Consider the following 15,082-nt stretch of genomic DNA (forward strand, 5'->3'; position numbering starts at 1 on the left):
GATAGGCCTCTGTCGAGCTGCTCTCAGCTCCCTGGCCTCCCTCCTGTGCTTGTTGGCATCCAAAGTCCAGAGTGGGCCGAGCTGGAGGTTGGGGGTCCTGGGGGCGCTGGCATGTCAGCACCACCCTAGTGCACACATACCCGGCCGGGTGGCAACAGTACCTGGGCTTGGCTACAACTTTGCTCCACACTGGATCAGGTGCTGGGAGCGAGGAGAAGCCAGAGAGCAGGAGCAGGCACTTCTCGAGTCTGCTGGCGGGGCAGTGGGCCTTCCCCGGCCCCCAAGAGCATGGGGATGCCCTGGCCTAGAGCTGTGGCCGTGTGGCGGCAGCTGTGTCTGGGAACATGGGGCTCCTGCCCTGACAACTCCGTAGAAGTTGGGACTCCTGCCTGTTTCTGGCCCCCGCGGGTACCATGGTGTGCACAGCCCTGGCCACACTTTGCCCTCTGCAGCTGGTGTCCCCACAGCGGCTGCTCCAGACTGTCCGCTACTGCCATCATTGCCACTGATCCCAGGGATTATGGTGAGTTAATCATGGAGCATGTGGCACAACAGTTCTGGATTTTCAGAACGTTAAGGGGGTGGTGATAGAGGTTGACTGGTAATGTAAGGGTCATTACAGTAGCAAGAACAACCAGGAGAGAGAATTTGCTAAAAGATAAAATCAAATTGATAAATCTGTTGCTGGTATAAATTTCTTCAAGGGCCTTTCCAGTAATGACAAATGAGGAAACCACCCTTCTTATGTCTTTATTTTGTTAAATACTCAACAAAATTACTGTGTTTTTGCTGGGAGATGTGCCAACTAACTGCTGATGGCTGAACTATCAAACTCTGGTTATTGGAGGCACAAAAATATGATTCAGAGGAGTGTTAAGTAGAAATTCTCATTTTAGCTTAGTAATATATATTAAAGTATTTGCTGAAATGTTTTTTATTACGTTTTGAAATGTGTTGTTTCAAATGTATTACTTTTCAAAAACACATTTTTGGTTATAAAATATATGAATAAAATTTCAATAAAATGTATGATTTGATTGTAAAGTATATGGCGCAGTGGTATTAAGTACATTCACATTGTTTTGCAACTATCACCACCATGCATCTCCAGGGCTTTTTCAAAAATCTTCCCAGACTGCACCTCTGTACCTGTTAACAATAACTCTCCATTCTCCCCTGCTCCAGCCCCTGGCAGCCATCATTCTGCTTTCAGTTTCTATGAATTCGACTACTCTAGGTGTCTCATATGAGTGGGATCATATAGTATCTGTCCCTTTGTGACTGGTTTATTTCACTTAGCCTGATGTACTCAAGGTTCATCCATGTCATAGCATGTATCAGAATTTCCTTCCTGTCTAAGGCTGAATAATATTCTGTTATACATATGAATCGGCTACATTTTATTTACTCGTCTGTCTGTCCGTCCATCCATCCATCCATCCATCCATCCATCCATCCATCCATCCATGGGCATTTGGATCACTTTCCCCCCTGCTGCTATGAACAGGGGTGTACACATATCTGCTCCTCTGCTTTTAGTTCTTTCGGGTATATGCCCAGCTATAGAATTGCTGGGTCATGTGGTAATACTATTTTGAATTTGAGGGAAAAATTTATTTTAATTTTTTGTTGGGAGTTGTGCCTGTTAACTGCTGGTAGCTGAACTATTGAATTCTGGTTAATGAAGGCACAAAAATGCGATTTTGAGGAGTGTTAGGTAGAAATTTTCAGTTTAGCTTAGTAACACATTATATTTCAGTATTACTTAAAGCACTGTTTTTCACAGTGCTTGTACCATCTTGCATTCCGACTAATGATGCACAAGGGTTGCAGTTTCTTGACATCCTGACCAACACCACTACTTTTCTTTTTTGGATAGTAGCCACCCTAATGGGTGTGAGGTGGCATCTCATTGTGAGTTTGATTTACATCCTAATGATGAGCGATGTTGAGTGTCTTTTCATGTGCTTATTGGCCTTTTGTATATCCTCTCTGGAGAAATGCCCAGATAAATATTTTTAAGAGTAAAATTAGCTAAGTTAGGAAAAATATCACATGTTGCCTAGTAAGAATGGTTTCTTGGACATGAGTTCTCTCTCCACTATTCTCTGTGGAGTCATGCTCTTCTTCTAGTTCCTTTCTAGTTAGACAAGCTAAGCTGGAAGCTTTTTTTGGAATAGCCTCCTGACCAGCTGGTACCCGCTTCCCTCCCAGGGCATGAGACGTTGTGAGGGCTGCAGATGGGTGTCCAGCCCTGGCCCGCCTTTGAGAGCTGGGTTCTTGAGATGCTGCCATGGCTGGCTCCTCCTCACCTGCCGCCATCACTCCCTGAGTGCTGAGGTGCTGGGCCCTTTCTCAGGCAGACTTTATTCTTAAAGGATTTGTTCATAGAAATGTTTGTGGATTGTGATTGCATGTGGTTCAGCCTTGGGGCATCAGTTGTGGTTGGGGTGAGTTTTTCATGAAGAGAAACCTCTTTGATCTTCAGTTCTTGCGGGTCAACCTCAACATACAGAGTAGGAGTCAAACTTTTTCTGCAAAGAAACTGATAGTAAATATTTTAGACTTTTGTGGACCGTAAAGTTCCTGTTGCACCTGCTCAATTCTGCTGTTGCAGCAGGAAAGTAGCTGCAGACGATACCTAAATGAATGATTGTGCCTGTGTTGCAATACTTCACTTACAAAATCAGGCAACACAACGTATTCTGGCCCATGGACCACAGTTTGATGACCTCTGATATAGAGTTTCACTTTTCACCATCTCCAGTTTGCCTAACCTCTGTGATTCTAACATAGGCAGATATCCAAGTGGAGCAGAACCGGCAACACTTCTATGAACTGTCTCTCGAGTATGTGTGTAAGCTGCAGGAAATCCAAGAACGAAAGAAGTTTGAGTTTGTGGAACCTGTGAGTATTATTGCCAAGTTGTTTGCTGGTGGAGTTTTGCAATATAAGATAAGTATTTATCTTCCTAGGTCTGATTTTTGGTTTATAGTTATTAGAGGCCACAGTGCATAAACATGAAAGAGACATATTGAAAAGGGCAAACACAGCCATGAATTCAAGGAATTGCCTCTAAATCAGTGTTTCTCAACTGTATTTGCACTGCAACGTGTAATATTCCCATTGCTACATGATCTCAAGGAAGGCAAACAAGTGCAATTTCTGCTACCTTAGCCTATAGCTCTGTCTTTAAAAAATTTCTCTGAAATAATTTATACTAGAATGAGTGAACATGGGTTGTTTATACCAGTTCAAACTTTGATACTTCAAACAATTGTTTGTAACATGACTTCGAACACAACTCACAATGCTTATGGCAATCTAAGTTTAGTAGCAGGATATGGAACATTTGAGACAATTTTATGAGTTACTCTGACATTTTTTTTTTACTTACTTTAGAAACACATGATTTTTGTTTGTGATTATATAGATATTTGCTAGTAGCTTCAGTTGTTTATTTATGAAGATACATGCACATGAATATATATAACATAATGTAAAGGATATTTCATGTGGATTTCAGCAAAACGAAGTCATTTTCAGGATTCATTTTAATTTTAATATCAACTTGTTGAATGGTTTCTTTTTCTTAAACAGCTTTAGTAAGATAACATTCACACACTACACAATTTACCCATAGTGTGTATGGTTTATAGAAACAAGAATAACTAAGTAATGATTAAAAATGAGCATTTGTGGAGCTATGGTTTACTTGCAGCGATAGTCATTAACCTAAACCAGTAGAGAAAAAGTAAACCTCCTCAAAAACTTTCTTTTTATGTGAAATAACAGTAAATGCCTGCTTTTATTGGGCATTTATAATGCTCAGTCGCTGTTCAAGTCATTGTTCTAAGTGTTGTACCGAACTCATTAGTCCACACTATTACTCAATGAGGAGATAAGGAAATAGAAGTAGAGAAAGGTTGAATAATTTGCCCAAGGTCCCATAACAAGTCATGGCTGAGGTTGGGAATGGAGCCTGCTGGGCATTTGGTGTCACAGCCCCAGATTCCTAACCACCCACGGTGTGGCATTTGGAAGAAAATGAATCTCAGTATTTCCTTAACTCTCTCCCCAAATCACTTCTCTTCACTTTAGATTTATTGACTCACATGTGGAGCAGAGGCAACAGCTCTCTAATTAGAGACAGGTTGGGAGTTGGTAGAAAACTAAAAGTTTAATTACAGGTTTGAGGCTGCCCCTGGCAAGTCATGGAATATCTTTGTCAACAAAACACAGGGATTGCACTCTGTTGGCTGTGGCTGGGGAGAGTCTGGAGCTCTTTGATTCTGTGATTTTAGTTTCTTATAGATTGTATCAACCTATAGTGATAAGATTTCAATTACAAATACTGGGATTCTCCTGACTAAAGAGGACAAATGGATGACTTTATAATTCAATTTTTCCTACAGAACATGCCATACAAGCTGCCTAATGGCTGTGATATTTAAGGGAAAAAAGCATCATTTTCTACAAAGATCAATTAATAGTGTACTTGGGTTTACTTGAATATTATTGACTTCCCTTCAATCACTTTATTTCAGTGGAATAACAGTGAGGTGGCGGGGGGAACACTTGGTTGTTTATATGATTCTTTTTTCTCCTGAGTTGTTTTGTGCTAATACCTCTTTTCTTCCTGTGTCTTAGATGCTGTCATTTTTTCAGGGGATGTTTACCTTCTATCATCAGGGCCATGAACTTGCCAAAGACTTCAATCACTACAAAATGGAACTACAGATCAACATTCAGAATGTAAGGAAATGGAAGCTTTCTTTATAAAAAGATGTTTGAGTGTATTTTTCGTTTGTTTGTTGTATGAAAAGCCTTAAATGAAGACAACGCTGATCTATTGGTACTGAGAAACTGAGGGTATGGTGCCATCTGCTGGTCAGCTCTTGGTGTGACGAACTGCTCTACAGTTGGTTGAGGCTTGGGACATTCTGCCACCTGGCGGCTTTTCCTGCAGTTTCTGGGTCAATTCTAAGGATAAGCTCTGTTACCTTAACTCTAAGTCAGCTATTTCTATAACAGACAAAAGAGCACTCCACTTTAAGGCATTGAATTTATAATGCACTACATTTCTTCTCCTTTAACTGGGTATCTTGATTTTTGTTCCCAGATAAGCTTATCGTGTGAGTGGAATTTCTTCCCTACATTTTATGCATATTTACTAATGCATTGGTGTTCACAGTTGCTATTGGTCTTGATTATTTTCCTTTGGAAAATGTGTGCTTTCTGCCAAGTCTTGGATGAAGAGATTCAGGAGAATGGTATTAAGCAGCATACTATATGTCATTTTGATCAGGTGGTGGATGTTTTTCCTCTCAACACTAGTTGATGCTGGAGGCGTCCTCATTGACAAGCTGGTCAGGGGATGTTGAGTGTAGTTTGAGGTCTTGTTAGGAATGTCGTGAGATAGCTTTGTGACCGACTCACAGCACATAATGAAAGACACACAGGTAGATGGATGGGAAGCTGTGGTTGTTGCCTGCTCTTCATTTCTTTCACAATTAGAAGTTGAGAGTGGGCTGGGAGCAGTGGTTCATACCTGTAATCTCAGCACTTTGGGAGACCAAGGCGGGTGGATCATGAGGTCCAGATATCGAGACCATCTTGGCCAACATGGTGAAACCCCGTCTACACTAAAAATACAAAAATTAGCTGGGCGTGGTGGAGTGCACCTGTAATCCCAGCTACTTGGGAGGCTGAGGCGGGAGAATTGCTTGAACCCAGGAGGCGGAGGTTGCAGTGAGCTGAGATTGCGCCACTGTACTCCAGCCTGTGCGACAGAGCGAGTATCCGTCTTAAAAAAAGTTGAGGGTGAATACCTTTTGTGTAAATTTTGTTTCTAACTTTTTTTTTAAATGTACAGTTCCCTATACTTGGGAATGTAGATGATAAAACTTCTTATTTTTATAATTTATGTGTCAACTTCTATTTGAGGATTGTTAGGACATTCACCTGGGCTAATGATAGAGTCCTGGAGTAGATTCTTTCTTTTTCTGCTGCTGTGGTCTCACAATTTGTGAAAACAGGTATAAAATATGTGATATGACTATAATGTGACAAAACTTAGAAATCCAAAATGGGTATGTGTGGATTCATTCTGGTTACCCCAGAATTGTCCCTGCAGGTAGTAGAATATTGAGTTTAATGATGTTGAGTTTTTTTTTTTTTTTTTNTGTGTGTGTGTTTTTTTTTTGTATGGTCCTCAGTGTGCCTACTTGAATAATTTTTGCTGATTTAAAAAATACTGTTTTTCCATTCTCTCTTTTATTAGCTGTCCCATAGTTTTAATACAGCCATCATCCCAAGACCAGAAGGAAGTAAGTGCTCAGTTCTAAAAATGATTGTATCATCCTTTTCCGTCTATTACTTTGTGTACATTAGGGATGTTAAGCTGTTGCTGGGAGCTTACTTCTCTGCACCCTCTATTATATAGAAGGCTATTACATGTGATAGTCCTATACTGCATGTATTCTGTTTTACTCAACGGGGACCTCCTCAACATTTCTTGGACTACTGTAACCCTTGTTGATCTTTCCCATCTGTGGGCTTTTCTTTACTTTTTTTGATACAAAGTCTTGCTTTGTCACCCAGGCTGCAGTGCAGTGGCATGATCTTTGATCCTTGCAGCTTCAACCTCCTGGGCTCAAGCGATCCTCCCACTTCAGTCTCCTGAGTAGCTGGGACTACAGGCATGTACCACCATACCCGGCCAATTTTTTTTTTTTTATTTTTAAATTGTTTTGTTGAGGCAGGATCTTGCTATGTTGTCCAGGCTGGTCTCAAACTCCTGGCGTCAAGTGATCCTCCTACCTCTGCCTTCCAAAGTGCTGAGATTACAGGCGTGAGTCACCTTGCCTGGCCTATGAGTGTTTCTCTTTAAAAAAAAAAAAAAAAAAGAAACTTTCTGTACATTTCACTTTTATGTTTATTCACTTTGATTGTTATGTAACAATCACATAAGAGTTTCAAGTATGCAACCTTGAACTTCCTGTCTGAGTTGTTAACTCCTGTGGGTAGGAGCTGTTTATAACCAGGCCCTCTTTCCTACCCTTGATATGCTTTATCTTTATGGTGTTGGACTACAGGCTATGCAAATAGTTTATCAGTGCACCTTGGACAATAGCAACAACAACTAAATATATTCAAATATTTGAGGACAACGATCTACACATGCCACTCACTGTCTGTACTTGAAGAAAATGAAACATGCCCAGCTCTGTACCCTTGATTTTTTTTTTTTTTTTAAACATAAAAATGTGATCAGATCTGCTGGGTTCCTGATGAATTTACTTTTGACATATTTGGAGAAATTAAGCTACATCTATCAGATGTCCACAGTTTGTAAACACTGTGGTTATGTAACATAGGATTCCAATATAATTGTGATCACTTGAGCCAGTGTTTGAATAAAAGACAACTCTTGTACCCTGGCACTGGCGACTGACAGGATGCCACGAGCAGCACATCCCCTGAGGCACCTTCTTACCCCTCTTCCTTCTTCCCTTCTCCCTCTCTCCTTTGTTCCTTTCTTCTTCTGACACCTTTCTTCCTTCCTCCCTCCTCCTCCTCCCCCCTTTCCTTTCCTTTCCCTCATTCCCTCCTCTCCCCTTTCTCTTTCCTTCTTTTCTCTTTTTTCTCTTCTTATTACAGAGACATTAAAACATATCTTTTTAAGAAAACATAGTTTTGCTAAGCAGAAATAAATACTCCACTTTATAAAGATTTGTGAATAGTGGATTCTTGAGCAGAAAACCACTGCCCAATTCATTAAAATTCTTTTTAAGCTTAGCATTATGGGTTATGTATGAAGTTTATATTCATGGATTGTTCTTGTAACCCTTCTGAGAGCCAAGGATTAGTGTTACTGTTCTCTAGGTTCTAAATGAAGTGGCTAAGGGTACTTTTCTTAATATATATTTTTTTTTTTTGGAGATGGAGTCTCGCTCTGTCGCCCAGGCTGGAGTGCAGTGGCGCGATCTCGGCTCACTGCAAGCTCTGCCTCCCAGGTTCACGCTATTCTCCTGCCTCAGCCTCCAGAGTAGCTGGGACTACAGGCACCCCCCACCACGCCCAGCTAATTTATTGTATTTTTAGTAGAGATGGGGTTTCACCGTGTCAGCCAGGATGGCCTATATCTCCTGACTTCGTGATCCACCCGCATCGGCCTCCCAAAATACTGGGATTACAGGCATGAGCCACTGCGCCTGGCCTCTTAACTTAATTTTTGAAACAAGAATTGTCATTCATTAGGATATACAGATATGCCAGCCTAATCATAGATAAGCATCTATATTAGAAAAAGTATAAAAATTATATTTCCAAAATAGTCTGTTCTGCCATATGAATCATCTGTTTTAAATTTATTATGAAAATAATAAAATATTACTTTAAAAGCTTGGAGCATGGTGTAAAATATCAAAATTTTAATTCAAACTCGTTGCGCAAATATTTTTAAAAAGCTTTTCTTAAAATTTTTCCTCCTAGGTTTTTTTTTTTTTAAAAAAGGATTGTGTTCTTAGATTCTCAAGTAATTTAAGAACATTCATTCATATATATATATATATACACATACACACACACACATATATATATATATAGTTTTCTTTAACTAAGCTGCTGTTGGAATTTTTGGCAAAATATATCTTAACTGTGTCTAGATAGCTTCCCTTAGAGATTTATATCACTTTTTTTTGACTTTTAAAATGAATTATATTTATTTATTTTAAAATTATTTTACATTACAAATTTATATATTATTGGTAAATAGATATCCTGATATTCCAGCAAGTGCTCTAAATATATGAAATTCCTTCCAGGCACGGTGGCTCACACCTGTAATCCCAGCACTTTGGGAGGCCAAAGTGGTCAGATCACCTGAGGTCAGGAGTTCGAGACCAGCCTGGCCAACATGGTGCAACCTCATCTCTACTAGAAATACAAAAAATTAGCTGGGCATGGTGGTGGGCACCTGTAATCACAGCTACTTGGGAGGCTGAGGTGGAAGAATTGCTTGAATCTGGGAGGTGGAGGTTGCAGTGAGCCGAGATTGTGCCACAGCACTCTAGCTTGGGTGACAAAGTGAGACTCCATCTCAAAAAAAAAAAAAAAATATACACACACACACACACACACACACACACACACACACACACACACACACATATATTTAAAATAAATATACACACACACACATAGCTTTAAGCTTTTTTTTTTTTTTTTTTTTGGAGACAGCGTGTTGCTCTGTCACCTAGTACAGTGGCATGATCATGACTCACTGCAGCCTCTACCTGCTGGGCTGAAGCTATCCTCCTCCTTCAGCCTCCTGAGCAGCTTAAATTTGACTAATTTAAAAACATCTTTAGTAGAGGTGGGGCCTAGCCATGTTCCCCAGGCAAGTCAGGTACTCCCAGGCTCAAGTGATCATTCTCCCTTGGCCTCCCAAGGTGGTGGGATTACAAGTGTGAGCCCCTGTGCCCATCTGCCTTTAGCTTTTTAATAGTAATCTAAAAATTAGTTTGGATTTAAAATTTTTTTCCTATTTTTAAAACGAAGAGAAATGTGATAATAATTGTACACTTGTTTTAAACTGTTTCTTGTAGGTGCACAGTTGGATAAGTTGGGGTTCACAATTATCAGAAAATGCATCAGTGCTGTTGAAACACGAGGTAATATGAATCATTTCATTCATGAGAGGCTATAGGTATGTAAAATCTAATAGTCATTAAAATACTTCTTGCATTTAAGTGTTACAAAATGAAATGTGCTAACACAAAATGCTCATTCTGAGTATCAGAAGGGTCAGTTATTCATTTACTATGACAATGAGGGATTTTCCTTTTTATTTACATATTTCTTCCCTGTATTAAAACATGAGGTCAGTGTGGAAATGAGAAGTGTCTTAGTCTGTTAGATCTGCCATAGCAAGATAGTACAAATTGGGTGGCTTAAAGAATAGAAATTTATTTTCTCATGGTTCTGAAGGCTGGAAGTTCAAGATCAAGGTGTCAAATTCAAGATTTCTTCTGAGGCCTCCCATCTTGGCTTGCAGGTGGCCACCTTCCCACTGTGTCCTTAGATTGCCTTTTTTTCTGTGTACCCATGTCCCTGGTGTCTCTTTTACATGTCGAAGTTTCTTCTTATAAGGGCCTATTAGATTAGAGCCCACCCTGAAGGCTGCCTTTTAACTTACTTATATCTTTAAAGCTCCCGTCTCTAAACACAGTCCCATTCTGAGAAACTGGTGGTTACGGCTTCAACATAAAAATTTTAGGGGGATACAGTTCAGCCCATAAGAATCCTTAGAAGAATCAGCAGTGATGTACAACTGATTGTAATCACTTTTTGTTGAAGCACTCTGAAGATACTCTCCGCCCTCCATTGTTGTGTGGGTCCCTATTTAAAACAATCAACTTGCCAGATGTGGTGGCTCATGCCTGTAATCCCAGCACTTTGGGAGGTTGAGGTAGGCAGATCACCTGAGGCTGGGAGTTGGAGACCATCCTGGCGAAGATGGTGAAACCCCATCTCTACTAAAAATACAAAAATTGCTGGGCGTGATGCGCACACCTGTAATCCCGGCTACTTGGGAGGCTGAGGCAGGAGAATTGGTTGAACCTGGGAGACAGAGGTTGTAGTGAGCCGAAACCGAGGCTGGAACCTGGGTGATAGAGCGAGATTCCATCTCAAAAAAAAAAAAAAAAAAAAAAATCTGCTTTATTGAGGTATAATTTGCAGACAGTAAAATTCACTGATTTTAATTGTACAAATGGAAGAGTCTTGAAAACATACACAGTTGTGATACTAGTACACACATAGAAAATTTGTTTCCCCCACTGAGTTCTTTTCTGGCCCCTGCCTCCCTCCTTTCCTGTATTTGCTGCGTTGCTCTTTTTTTAAATTTTTTTTAAGACAGGGTCTCTCTGTGTCACCCAGGCTGGAGTATAGTGGTGCAGTCATAGCTCACTGCAGCCTCAAATTCCTGGGCTCAAGCAGTCCTCCTGCCGCCTGGGCCTCCCAAAGTGCTGGAATTACAGACAAGGGCCACCATGCCTGTCCCTGAGCTACTTTTTATCATGCATGCTCTGCCCCCCCACCTTTTTTTTTTTTTTTTTTTTTTTTTAAAACATTTTCAGCAGTTTTGTACAAATGGAATCATGCAGTTTATAGTCTTTTACTCTGGCTTTGTGTGTGTAATGCTTTTGAGATTCATCAATTGGGTGGATACTTAGCTCTATAAATTTCTGTTTATTGCCTGGTAATATTCCATTATATGGATATACCACAATTTGTTTATCCATTCACCTATTGATAAATATTTGGGTTGTTTTTCCAGTTTAAATTTAAGGAAAGCTAACTCCTCCACTGACCAATAGCCCAAAACATTTTTTTTAAAGTCTCTAAGCAAAAATTGGGTCCTTTTGCTATGCAGCCATTCCAGCAGACTTTAGAGAAATGAAATATTAAACGTTGCAAAACAGGCTTTTTCTGGAGGTTGACATTCTCTTTGTTTAGAGATCTAGTGAAGTATGTATAAATGGAATATTTTATTCACTCTCATATACTCTATATTACAGTCTGACTTTGAATGCCTTAGTGGGGTGAAGTACTGCCTTCACATTCTCTCTCCAAACAAAGTCTTTGTTACAAAGACAGGACTGCCACCTGTGAAATTAGTGTGTCGGATAACGGCAGAGTAGGAGCTGTTGTGTGATTTGGGGATTTGCCTATCAATAACAACAACCCATGCCACAGAAAGCCATTCTTCCCACATTCTCTTGCAGTGGCAATTCACACTGACAGGTTTTCTTTTTTTTTCTTTTTTTTTTTTTTTTTTTTGAGACGGAGTCTCGCTCTGTCGCCCAGGCTGGAGTGCAGTGGCCGGATCTCAGCTCACTGCAAGCTCCACCTCCCGGGTTCACGCCATTCTCCTGCCTCAGCCTCCCGAGTAGCTGGGACTACAGGCGCCCGCCACCTCGCCCGGCTATTTCTCTGTATTTTTTTTAGTAGAGACGGGGTTTCACTGTGTTAGCCAGGATGGTCTCGATCTCCTGACCTCGTGATCCACCCGTCTCGGCCTCCCAAAGTGCTGGGATTACAGGCTTGAGCCACCGCGCCCGGCCCACACTGACAGGTTTTCATTCATTTCAGTCTGCACTGAAGTTGAGCTGGCAAATTTGTTTCTTATCCTGGTACCTCGAAAGAATTTCAGGAAAAAAAAAAATCCTGCAATTTCAGTATCTTTCTCTTAATACTCATGTTTCTTTTTTTCTGAGTTTCTTAAGTAGAACTTTGTGTCATTTGCATGCTTATTAATTTGGATAAATTCTTTCCCCAAAGGGCATGTTTTATACATACTTATTTCTGCCTGAATAGATGCAGATCTATCTAGAAGGCTTTCTGATTGGTATGTGTGGTTTCATGGAGTGTTATGTACATTGAATGGCATAAATATATATTGGAATCTGGATGTATTGAATATGTTTTTATAAGTATATAGATGTTGAATAGGTCTACACATTTTATGTTAGCTTTTCTCATTTAAAAATAAGAGACAAAAAGCATATATTTTTCTTTTTGAATATTTTTCCCCCCAACGTTTGCTTTCAGTGGAGTAATAGACTAAAAATAAGAGTTTAAAAGAATCGACAGTCGGAACTTATTATTGAAAATGATGAGGACAGCTTGGTGCCACTGGCTGACACGTATGATCCCAGCACTTTGGGAGGTTGAGGTGGGAGGATTGCTTGAGCCCAAGAGTTCAAGACCAGTCTGGGCAGCATAGCATGACCCTGTCTCTATAAAAAGTTTTAAAAATTAGCTGAGGGTTATACTGTGTGCTTGTGGTGACAGCTAATCAGGAGGCTGAGGTGGGAGGATCACTTGATCCCAGGGATTGAGGCCACAGTGAGCTTGGAAAACAGGTAAAGAGACAGAAATAGTTGGTAAATAGCATTAACAACTACTGGATACTTCTTGAGTCTACATGACTAATGACCAGAAGCATTTAATGAGATCTAATTGAAGAATTACTTCTAATCACTGTTTTCATGTTCTAAATATGATTATCTAAAAACTAGTATTTTATATGGTTTGGTTAAAGCCATTAGCCTTTTTCTTACTGTTTCATCTCGTGTCTTCCTGTTTTTGATCTGACTGCTTAGAACATATTTATTGCAACATAACGTAAACCCAAAGACTACTGTGAAAATACTTACTATTTAAATGGAATTTTTCTTAAGCCATCTATTCAGTTTGTGTGTATGACTTATGAAATGTTCCATATTTTTCTCCTGTAACTTTGTCCCATGGATTGCACCAACCAGAAAAAGTTTTTAGCTTTGAGCACGAAGTAATTTTTCTCTAATTGTTTTTGTGGCCAAAAGTTTATTTACCTTGGCTCAAAATAAACTGGAGATCTGGCAGTGCCTAGATTATTCACAGGACAGATACTCAGGAAGCCTGAACATCATAAATTGGATTCACAGGAGCAATTTCTGTGGCTTTGTAGCAGAAACGTCAGTGAAGGAGTAATTTCTGTGGCTCTGTAGCAGAAACTTCCGTGAATGGTAAAGATATGGGATCCATTGCTGATGTTGCAAAAGGAAGTGATTCCAGTATCCACATCCAGGAAAATTTCTACATGGTATAGCTGCAGGGGCTTATCTAGAGGGTAAAGGCACAGTGTGCTGCCTGAGGGGAGCTCTTCTTTTCTCAAACCTAGAACCTGGAAGCCAAATTCTGAAGACAGTGGAATTGCCCCTTGTTAGTATAATTAACAGATTGTTAGCAAACACCTAGATCCCATTCTTTGCTTGCCCCCACATCTGCCTCCCAGTAATGGTGGCCAGAGGTGAACTGAGGGGAGCCAGGATACAGATGATGTGTTTGAATCTGTCAGCATATTCTCTGTGATTCTTTTAGAAATGTCCACAACAAACATGCCTTCGGTCATCAAAAATGATACATGGATTGTTCCTGTGTCACCATCCAAGATCACATGCACTTGGAACATTAGCATCCTTTCATTCAGGTGTAGAATAGCTCTCAGCTGGAGCTTTACTTCCTTTATTTGGAAACTGCCTTCCCCAGCTGGTAATTGGGCCTGCTGGCATTCTTCAGAGTGACCACAGAGCAGAAGAGGCACAATGAACCTTCCCCATCAGATTCCTTGAAAATTGAGCTGATGTATTGAAGGCAGCAGACAGATTCACAATTTAGGGATGTGGGTTTTTCAAGATATGATAAACAGACAACACATGTACTTCTCTAAATTGTTCTGTCATGGCCACTTGTCTCCTCCACTAGGTTCTCCCGTGTCCTCCAGCTGCTTCCACTGACAGCTCGATTGTGAAGTGAGCTTCAGTTACAAGAGGCTTGTATACAGAGGGTCCCTTCCCACCTTGTTCGCATTCTAATCCTCCCTAATTCAATCAGATTTTGATTTAATTCTGCCACAAATTAGTTTTTTTCTGAAGCCATAGACAGATTGCCATAAACAAAGGAGATCATTTTAACTTAAGAGTTTCAAAAAGTAATATGGACAAAATATTGGCTTATTCTAGATTAGGTCATATATTTCATGGATGTTGATAGAAGATACAGGATTATGGCTAAAACTTTTGAAATGAAATATTTGACTAAAATTTTTATGAATGGAGCTAATTTCAAGTAGTTTTTGATCATGAAAATAAAATCTCATTTTGATTAATTTATCACATTTACTCAGAGGTCTTTCCTAAAGTTGCGTTTATTAAACCAGTGATTTATTCAAAATGAATAAGATGATGAAGATACCCACTTAGAAACTTGGTGTAAAAAAATCATAAAACTGTTCATCTGCAATCAGGCAGCCTTAGGAGGTCCAGTATTTTGTTTGGTTTCGTTTGGTTATAGTATCAAAACCAAAAGGTATTTTTATGATCTTACTGCTTCTGTTATATCACAACATATGTATATATAAAATGAGATACATTTATTTAAATACACTGGATTTTGAAGGCTGAATAAGAAAAACTGTCTCATTAAGATTTTTTTTTTTTTCTTTTCTTTTCTTTTTTTTTTTTTTTTTTTT

The 15,082-nt window shown here is 39.7% G+C and overlaps 1 protein-coding gene across 1 annotated transcript in view; it reads left to right on the forward strand.

Moving 5' to 3' along the window:
* Positions 1-15,082, forward strand: part of ARHGAP10 (Rho GTPase activating protein 10) — a 294,968-nt gene that overhangs the window by 129,868 nt on the left and 150,018 nt on the right. The window contains exons 6-9 of the mRNA XM_025384845.1: positions 2,797-2,907; positions 4,651-4,755; positions 6,284-6,329; positions 9,612-9,677. Coding sequence (XP_025240630.1) covers positions 2,797-2,907; positions 4,651-4,755; positions 6,284-6,329; positions 9,612-9,677 — 328 coding nt within the window. The remainder of the gene's footprint in view (positions 1-2,796; positions 2,908-4,650; positions 4,756-6,283; positions 6,330-9,611; positions 9,678-15,082) is intronic.

This window comes from Theropithecus gelada, chromosome 5, assembly GCF_003255815.1.
Source record: "Theropithecus gelada isolate Dixy chromosome 5, Tgel_1.0, whole genome shotgun sequence".
Lineage (NCBI taxonomy): Eukaryota > Metazoa > Chordata > Mammalia > Primates > Cercopithecidae > Theropithecus > Theropithecus gelada.